Genomic DNA, 10,625 nt, shown 5'->3' on the forward strand with positions numbered 1-10,625 from the left:
CTATCGCTCTCTCACTCCCTCTGTGCATTCACATCATATGTCTGCATGTATCTATCTGTAAATTTAAGTTAATAACCACATTTACCTAGGCTCTACTGAGCTCTCAAGTAGACAGAGCTCCTACCAGCCGACGTCCCTGAGGCTCAGCCACCACCATCAGACTTTGTCGTCCCCACAACCACCGCAATCCTCATTCATGCACGGCCTGCTCCGACCGCCACCTCAGTGGCAAGGAAAATCCTTCCTGCATCTTATCTCATCTCCCACTATCCCATTTTTCTTTGGTAACATAACAATAAGTAAGCTTTTGTAATGTGTCTCGAGATAACACTTGTTACGAATTGGCACTATACAAATTAAAGATTGATTGGTAAGTTTATGGTTAACTCCACAACTGATCAAACATAAACGATACAAAAGATCTGTTTAAGAACCTACTTTGGAGCTCGTTAATCATTACTGTTTCACTGTTTGATATCAGAGCCAGTCGAAGTCAAAGTATTTACAGTATTTGTTCAACAACATTGTGCGTCACTCATCTTCTCTTTATAAACCTGAAGGCGAGCAGAGCTGCATCAAAGGATGGACAAAGAGATGGTGAGTACTTTTTATTGTTTCCTCAAGATCAGTAAGCGTTGGTTGTATCAGTGAAACTGTAAATCTGTAGCACAAAGGAGTATGACTAAACAATGTCACAGATCACATAAATAATGATGCCGGATGATTGATCCATTAAAGAGATTCGTCTGTGGTAATAGCTCAGCACTGTCTTCTCCAGTCTTCTTTAGGAGTTGCTTTAATGTAATTTTATAAACTTCTGGTAACTAACAATGACTTTGGTGTTTGGATGTTTGTTTCATCTATAGATGAAGCCGACCGTGTTGTTGCTGCTGGCCCTGATGGCTCTGTCTTCAGCCAGTCCTCTGGACATCAGGAGCAACACAAAAAAGAAACAGGGTAAATATTAACCGTCTTTATAAGACAGGACAGATGAAGAGAGACAGGATCTCTCTCCTCTCAACAGTGTTGAGAAGAGAGAGCAGCAAATGTTGGATTGGAATCTACGGTCGCTGCGACGAGGACTACGGCTTCTGTACATGGGGCACGCGACATAACCGCTAGGCTATCTGCACCCCTATTTATTGTTAAGAAAAGTATTGTTAGTAACAATTTCTTTGTGTCATCTCTCCAAGGTAACCTTTCACTTTTTGTTTACCTTTCTATTAAAGCAAAATACTGTTTCCTTTTTTCTTCTTCTCCTGTCTCCTTCATAGAATCAGATCCAATTGGCAGTCCTAACATCACAGTGAACTTATCAGTTGAAATGGATCCTCATCTTGTGACTGTGGCTACATTCAGACAGCAGAAGCAGTTCAGACAGCAGAGCCGGGTTCAATCCTCCACCGTCATGCCAGATGGAGACTCTTTCCTGGAATGGGTGACCTGGAACAACTCTCTCCCAAACAATGCAGTTTCTATTTACAATGAAGGTCGCACTGATTATGTCTGCAAATACAACTGTCACGCTGGTTTTTATTCCCCTAGTGAGGGTACTTATTGCCACTATGCCAACGCAAAGAAAGAACATACTGGTTTCCCGTTTGAAGTCCTGGTGAACAAAGACAACTTTGAGATCCTGGAGTGGAAGGGTGGTTAACGTGGTTCAGTGCCCAAGAATTCAGTGAGAACCTGCCCCGGAGAGAACATATATGTGGGGAAGAACAAATATGGACTTGGTGGGGTTGATACTCAAAATAAGCTCTTCTACTTGCCTTGGAAGGGTTCTGCGTATTCATACAATGACTACCAGGTCCTGACCATCAGTGAGAATATAGTCAGCCAGCAGATTGACAATGTCACATACATCACTGATGGATCAGAAATGACAAAATATCCCCCAGAGATCGTGCTTGAGTCCACCATCAAGAACCTTGAATGCCACCCAGTGCTGAGAACAGACACCCTCTCAAAGACGTATCAGGTGACTCAAAGGTGGGACTTCAGTTTTTCTATCACAGCTGGGGTTAAAACAACCTTCACAGTTGGCGTCCCCTTCATTACTAAAGCAGGTATTGAGATCAGCCTCGAAACAACGTTTCAGTACTCCATGGAAAACACTGTGACAGAAAGTATCACTGATACTGCTTCTGTGCAGCTCACAGTCCCTCCTAACACATCCTGCTCTGTTAATATGATGCGGGATAAGAGCAAGCTTACCATCCCGTTCACTGCACGCCTCAGACGCACCTATGGTAACGGGGAGATCCACATCAAGTCCATCACTGGGATGTATAGAGATGTTCAGGTTGGAAAAGTTGAGGTGGTGCTTGATAGATGTGTACCTATATGGAACTCTCAACCATGTGCATGAAATGTAAAGTCCAACATTACATTTGAAATGATTTATCTGCATGTTTTATTAACTTCCACGTTTTGACGATGACGACACTTTGGCCAAAAGGCAAATAAAAGTCTCATAAATTGAACATGATTATAGATCTGTGCATGTAACTTGATAAAGTGTTGAACTAGAATAAAATGACATGATGGCATTTTAAAGTCTTCCACTGCTCAGAGTTTTCTATTTGTCTTTTGTTTGGATGTTAAAGCCTCACTGTGCAGAGTGAAGAGTTTTACAAAAGAGATTTTTCTGATGTCTCTGATGTTACCTGAATTAAAATTGGAAAGGATTTTAAAACTCCTGCAGAGTTGGCCGGGCTTCAACTGAACCAGGATGCAGGACTCACACAAGGGCAGATTTTTTTTTTTAAATCAGAGTGTAACGCACAGTCCAGGTCTGTACATAGGCAATCAGTCAGTGAGTGAATAAAATCCAAAAAAACAGAGCAGGCAAAAAAAGGGCAACAGTCAAAAATCAGACAATGGTCAAAACCCTGAAAAACTCTGTGGAAAGAATGCTGGGACAAGGTGACACGACGTGTAAACGGTTGTGTTTTTCTGCTGGACTATGGAGGGTGTATGTCTGTCTCTACTGTCTACTGCACAGGAAGGACGCCACAACAGAGCAGGAGTTGCCCTCACTCTGGTTCTCTTTTTTTATTCTGGAGCTGGTGTGTAAATCAACAGCACACAGTCAGTACTGATATGCAACTTTAAGGACCCACATCAGAGATTTTCTTTGCTGAGGTACATACTCTCTCTTTACCCTTTACAACGTAATGTCGCCCTCTAGAGGCTACAGAGTGCATCTCATGTCTACTTTAAACAAGTAAACCTGAGAGGAGGGCTTTACATCGCTGATATCAACAGGACTAACCTGGATAAATAATGGTTGAATAAATACTAAATAAAAACATGTGTGCACACATCCACACAAAATGCAAAGAGTACAGGTGCAGGACAACAAAACGTATTAGCTGCAGAAAAAAGAGAGAAAGGTCATCATAGTGTTCAGCACCCAATGAGCAACTTTATTTGAAACAGAGTGACATTTCGATCCAAAAGATCTCCCTCGGGCAAATGTGGCAGGAGACAAACAGTCTCTTCTAAAGTGTAGCAATGAGCATAAAATCACCAGCAACTGTTGAACAAAACAAAAGAAAAACAAAGAAAAACAAAGACAGACTAAAAAATGAAGGGGACAGATACCCCAGGGAAAAAAAGAAACCCTCTTGAAAATTACACAATTTAAAACTTCTTTATAGCTTACGATGTAGCACAAACATATTTTGAATCAATGTTTGTCCTATAGCAAAGATCTAGTGAGACAGGACTATCTAATAGAGAAAGTAGAGCCATTAGATTTTAAACATGTACAGAATTAGTCGGATAATCTGAAAGCAGCAAGAAGATCCGAAAGTGAAAGATCATCCAAAGCACATCAAAACACCAAATGAACAAATATAGATGCCAAAAACAGCAGTTACAGATAAATCTATGAAATAAACATTTTGATAAACACTAACAGAGGACATGTTGAGTTCTTTTTTGTTTGTGTACTTTTCTGACAAAGAAGCTGCCTCATTTTGGTGTGTGTGTCTCTTTAAATGAAATGAGCCCACCCTGAGTTTTCCTGGTAGACATCACTCATTTGCTAGCGAGAATAAAAGTGGCAGACGTGTTAAAGTTTTGTTCTAGTCTGGAGGTGGAGTCCATGGGTGGAGATACCAGGGGAGGGGAGGGGATTTTTTTTTTTTACCAGAATCCCACTGTGACATCAGGAGGAGAGCAAATTTGAAACAGAGAATTTTTCTCTGTGTTGTAAGACGTATGCAGACCACAAATAAAGGACTGGATGGGTTAATTTCACATTTTGTGGGTCAGTAGACACTCAGGTTACCCGAATATGTGTTCAAAAACACTGTAGAAGTGGATTTTTCATAATATGTCCCCTTTTAAAACACACAGACAATATAGAAAACATACAAAGTGCAAATGCATGGTACACGGGTAAAAGTGCATAAAGTGTGCAGTTTCCAATCGTAAATTTGATAAACAAGAAGTTGATCTGTAAAAGTTACAGAGTGTAGAACATTAAAAATAAATAAATGAACCACTAAGAAGCATGACATCAGCTCTCCTGCCTGCTATCACCGTCCCTCCATACAAGACCTTCATGAAATTACCAATAACCACATCAAGAAGCAAAGGGGGAAGGTACAACACACACACAGATACCATACAACACTTTTGGGATGCGTTCCTTATAAGGTTGATGTATGGGACACCTGAGTTGAACAGAAGGGTCAGCCTACAGTACGTGTGGACGAGGCCTCAGCTGTTGCTCTCTGATGAGCTGACTGGACCACCTCACAATCTGGTTCCAAACACCTCTGTCGACAAAAGGACGGTCAAAAGGGGTCATCATGGTTTGGTCAGTGTTAAAGTTGAAGTTAAACATTCAATTGAGATTGACTCTGGACTCTGGTAGAAAGACCACCAGGAAAGCAAACATAAACAGGTTATTTACCTTTGTGATGACACCTGATGAAATAAAGTTAAGTGGTAACGTATCCATTAAAGGAAACATAAATGAGGAAATATCTATGATAACATAGACAGTTCATGGTCAAACACGATAGATTAATCGGCTAACCTCATAATAGAGCTAACATATATATTTCTCAGCTTTGAATCATGCAGTGGGAAATTAAAGGAGCTAGAAGAGGGCCTGACGCTATCTCTACCTGTGGGAGCTGAGAAGTCACCCCCCTTCCCATGGGGGCTTTGGGGACTCTTGGTTCTGTGGTTGACATGATCAACTAGCTCCTTCAACTTCTTATCACAAATGCTAATATAATAGCTATTCAGGTTGGTAATCTCCTCTAAGGAGAGGTGCATCAGACCAGCAACAGTTACATGCAGTGCTTCGTGGTCTGATCAAAAAAAGAGTCTCAGCTCCTGGCTCACATAGGGTCTTGGTACGCATTTTATCTGGAAAAAAGGAACCCCAGTGAGTCATTGTTAGCAGAGCTGCTAAGCTAAACCAAGCTAAATCAACAGGAGAGTAAATTTGTTATAAGTTTAAAACTGATCACTGCTCTATACCTGGAAGCTTAAGTGAGGGGGATTCACACCTCAAGTCCTCCGGATTTGGGGAACTCAGTATGTTAAACTACTCAACTCATCAAAACAAACAAATTGATTTCTGCCTTGCTTGAAATCTATAGTACATTTTCACAAGAAATACATTCCTTTAGTATATTACTTCAGGATTCAAATCTGGATTAATGCAACAAAACGAGTTCATTGAGAAAGTCACACTGGCTGCATCATTGTGTCCAATTGTTGTATGAGCACGAAGAGGACAAACAGTTATCACTTCAACCATTAACTAACAACACACAACACAACTTAGCCACAGCTTGATGTCTGCTTTGTTTAAACAACAAGAAAGAAAAGTAAATCTTCAGAAGAAAAGAGAATTTTCCTCATGAAAAATCTCTTACTGTGCATTAACAGTGCAATAAAGGTGGTTTTATTGTGAACGTCACACGGGGCACCATTTATGTTGGGGTTTACCAGAGCTAATGCGCGGGCAACATTTATGTTGAGTTTTATCTATTCAAATTTGGTTGTATAAATTAATATTAATAATTAACCTTTAATTAGTTACTAATATAGATTAACAATATTAATAAAGTGAGTAAAGAAAAGGGGCACCACCCTGAAATCAGGGAAAAATAATGAAAATATCCCCAAAATCAGTCTCAAATTAATTAATTAAATACTAGTATCATTAATAATTAATAACTTGTATTTCATAAATTGAAGGCGTTAAATCCGTACAAAAAGTCCTTGCACCCAGCTTATATCACAATGGAAATACACCAGTAATCACAAACAACTGCTCACTTAAATTATAACAGGATTTATTTTAAAAAAGCCACATCAAGTCAATCAATGAAACTCAATGAAACAGATAACTATAATAAACCAAACTACAGCAAACAAAGTATTAACAAGCAAACAGAGTCGCACACGTGTGTGTGTGTGTGTGTGTGTGTGTATGTGTGTGTGTGTGTGCGAGAGAGAGAGAGAGAGAGAGAGAGAGAGAGAGAGAGAGAGAGAGAGAGAGAGAAAGAGAACAAGATGGAGGAGAGAGACAATGCACCATGTGGTCAAGTCACAGAGTCACATGAGAGTTATTGAGAGACGACTGCTTTTATCGACCCTACACTTAACACCTATGTGTTAGGTGTTGCAGAGCATGCTGGGAGTAAGAGTCATTTAAAGGACTCGTACTCAGGCTTCTGTATAGGCTACACTTTTCTCATAAGATAACTCAAAGGATTTTACTGCTTTTTACAAAATAAATGAAATAAAAATACATTAATTCATTTCTTAACATTCTTATGAACTTTTATAAACTTTTATGAACAAACACTTTTAAAACCTCTAATTATTTATCAAAACAAATATTTATTCCTATTTTAACACTGGGCTACACATGGTTAACTCCACAACTGATCAAACATAAACTTTACAGAAGATCTGTTTTAGAACCTACTCTGGACCTCGTTAATCATTACTGTTTCACTGTTTGATATCAGAGCCATTCGAAATGAAAGTACATTCAGTATTGGTTAAACAACATCGTGTGTTACTCATCTTCTCTTTGTCAACCTGAAGGAGAGATTTTTCTGTCAAGATAAGAAAGTGTTGGTTGGATTAGTGAAACTGTAAATTTGTAGCACAAAGGAGTATGACAAAACAATGTTACAGATCACATAAACACTGATTACTGGTATAGTTAAATGTAACCTGTCAAGCCGGATTATTGCTCCATTAAATACTTGTCTGTGGTAATAGCTCAACACTGTCTTCTCCAGTCTTCTTTAAGAGTGACTTAAATGTGATGTTATAAACCTCTGGTAACTAACAATGACTCCGGTGTTTGGATGTTTGTTTCATCTCCAGGTGAAGCCAGCCGTGTTGTTGCTGCTGGCCCTGATGGCTCTGTCTTCGGGCAGTCCTCTCAACATCAGGAGCAACACAGAACAGAGAAATGGTAAACATTAACCGTCTTTATAAGCTAAGGGAATGAAGGAACAATACACCCAAGTAAAAACCAGCTTTAATGATGCACAAAAATGGAAATGGTAAATTGACTTGAGTTTGGAGAGTTCTTTTCTTGTCTTCTGAACCCTCAAAGACCTTTATTTATAAATAAAAATATCATGAAATTGCAAAAGAGATAAAGTTTGGATGTCAGTAGAGTCAGTAGTGTAAGTGAGTGAGTGTGTGAAAAAGTGTATTGTGCAGCTGCTGGATAGAGAAGGAAGACGAAGTAACAAAACAAGGTGCATGCAGAAAGTCTCATGATCATATTTTTTCTTCTTCTGTTGACTTTATGTGGAATTGTAGAATTTTATGGCGGTTAACATCTGTTAAACCACCACGGTTTGGATAGTTCTAACTCCATTCTCCCGATCAGACTAAGGTGGCAGCTTTTATGATGACTGTGAGCACTGCAACCAGGTGCTCTCAGTCTGGCTGATTAGACAGCCACCCTACCAATTACACGAATCTGCAACACAAGAAGAGGGAATGCTGAACCTAACAGGACACAGGGCTGTCACAACATTCACACACTGATGGTAGAGGCTGCTATTTAAAGTATCTATCAGTAATCACAGTGATGACATGGAAAACTAGCCTGTCAGTGGTGGTCTTGAGACCTAGACTGTTGAAGAAATTACTAAGACTTGACTCCATACAATAAGACTCAGTTGACTCAGATGGCTTACATGATTCAACATCACACTTCTGTTCTCGTGTCTTGCTCAATCACATCTGCCGAACTTCTTGAAAGGCATCGCATATATCCTAAAGACATTATCATTATCAGGGTCATCTAGACTAAACTGTGATGTCTATAACACTGGAGCAGACAATAAGTCTACCAAACATCCTTGCAGATATTAGGAAGAACAGTTGACACTCTCCAAGCTGTACTTGGTGTTCTAATAACAGCTGAACTCTGTCAGGTCTGACTGATATTAGAGAACAGTGAATAACCCTAGTGACATCTGTACATTATAATCTAAATAACTACAGAAATTCCACCACAAGACCAATTTTGTGTACGACAACATTAGTCCCATTCATTAAAAATTGTACCTTATGTTGGGAAGGCAGAAAAATGATGCAACTTGAAATAATTGGCACTTAGAGCAAAGTTCAGATACCTGAAAACTCAACTTTGGTGCAGTTACACAGTATTTCAACTGAGTTACTTGTCACACATGCATCCATCTGATAATTTCAGAAACGTTTGAGTGTGAACAAAACTAGAAAACCAATGGATAAAAAAAAAACTTAAAGGAAGAGCAACTGAACTAGTTGTTAGTAACAATTTATATGTGTCATCTCTCCAAGGTAACTTTTCACTTTTTGTTTACCTTTCTATTAAAGCAAAGTGCTGTTTCCTTTTTTCCCTCCTGTCTCCTTCAGTAATCAGATCCAAATGAAAGTCCTAACATCACATTGAACTCATCACTGAAAATGAATTCTCGTCTTTGGACTGTGTCTGAGTTCTTACAGCAGAGGGAGGTCAGACAGCAGAACGAGGTTCAATCCCCCATCGTCATGCCAGATGGAGACTCTTTCCTGGAATGGGTGACCTGGAACAACTCTCTCCCAAACAATTCAGTTTCCATTTACAATTATTATGTCGGTCGCACTGATTATGTCTGCAAATACAACCGTCACGCTGGTTTTTATTCCCCTAGTAAGGGTACTTACTGCCACTATGCCAACGCAAAGAAGGAATATACTGGTTTCCCGTTTGAGGTCCTGGTGAACAAAGACAACTTTGAGATCCTGGAGTGGAAGGATGATTCACGTGGTTCAGTGCCCAAGAATTCAGTGAGAACCTGCCCTGGAGAGAACATATATGTAGGGAAGAACAAATATGGACTTGGTAAGGTTATTCAAAATAAGGCCTTCTACTTGCCTTGGAAGGGTTATGAATATTCATACAATGACTACCAGGTCCTGACCATCAGTGAGAATATAGTCAGACAGCAGATTGACAATGTCAGATACATCACTCATGGATCAGAAATGATAAAATATCCCACAGAGATCATGCGTGTGTCCACCATCAAGAACTTAGAATGCCACCCAGTGCTGAGAACAGACACCCTCTCAAAGACGTATCAGGTGGCTCAAAGGTGAGATTTTGGTTTATCTATCATAGCTGGTGCTAGAACATTCATCACAGTCGGCGTCCCCTTCATTGCTGACGGAAAGATTGAGATCAGCTTTGAAACAACATTCCAGTACTCCATGGAAAACACTGTAACAGAAAGTATCACTGATACTGTTTCTGTGCAGTTCACAGCCCCTCCTAACTCATCCTGCTCTGTTAATATGATGCGACATAAGAACAAGCTTACCACCCTGTTCACTGCACGCCTCAGACGCACCTATGGTAACGGGGAGATCCACACCACGTCCATCACTGGGACGTATAGTGGTGTTCAGGTTGGAAAAGTTGAGGTGTTGCTTGATAGATGTAAACCTCTAGGGAACTCTCAACCATGTGCATGAAATGTAAAGTCCAACATTATGATTGAAATGATTTATCAGCATGTTTGATTAACTTCCACTTTTTAACAATGATGACACTTTGGCCCAGAGGCAAATAAAAGCAGTCTAATAGATCTATGCCTGTACCTTGATAAACTGTTTGAACTTGAATAAAATCACATGGCGTTTGAAAGTCCTCCTCCACTCAGAGTTTTGTCTTTGTCTTTGGTTTGGAGGTTTAAGCCTCACTGTGCAGAGTGAAGACTTTTAGAGAAGAGATTCTCCTGATGTGTCTGATGGTATCCGACTTCAAAATCTGAAAGGATTTTAAAACTTCTGCAGTGTGAGCCGGGCTTTAACCGACCAGAATGCAGGACTCAAAACACTCAGAGTGTAACACACAGTCCAGGTCAGTATACAGGCAATCAGTCAGTGTGGGGAACAAATCCAAAAAAGGAGCAGGCAAAAAAACAATCAAAAATCAGACGATGGTCAAAACCTAGAGCCTGTGGAAAGATGCTGGGACAAGGTGACACGACTGAGCATACAAAAAACTGGCATCATGAGGGACGACACACTGGGTTTAAATACACAAACAGTCAAGAGATAACAAGACTCAGGTGAGTTCA

General features: G+C 39.9%; 1 protein-coding gene and 1 pseudogene across 1 annotated transcript; both read left to right on the plus strand.

Annotated features, from left to right (window-relative positions):
- The first annotated feature begins 637 nt into the window (after nucleotides 1-637).
- On the plus strand, nucleotides 638-2,675 carry LOC110003747 (natterin-3-like; annotated as a pseudogene).
- Nucleotides 2,676-6,351: 3,676 nt separating this feature from the next.
- On the plus strand, nucleotides 6,352-10,017 carry LOC136176990 (natterin-4-like). The gene is given in 2 exon segments (XM_065962547.1): nucleotides 6,352-7,471; nucleotides 8,917-10,017. A coding segment is annotated over 1 exon segment (1,050 nt). The 5' UTR covers nucleotides 6,352-7,471; nucleotides 8,917-8,967.
- The last annotated feature ends 608 nt before the right edge of the window (nucleotides 10,018-10,625 follow it).

The sequence above is a fragment of the Labrus bergylta genome, chromosome 2 (genome assembly GCF_963930695.1).
Source record: "Labrus bergylta chromosome 2, fLabBer1.1, whole genome shotgun sequence".
Taxonomy (NCBI): Eukaryota; Metazoa; Chordata; class Actinopteri; order Labriformes; family Labridae; genus Labrus; species Labrus bergylta.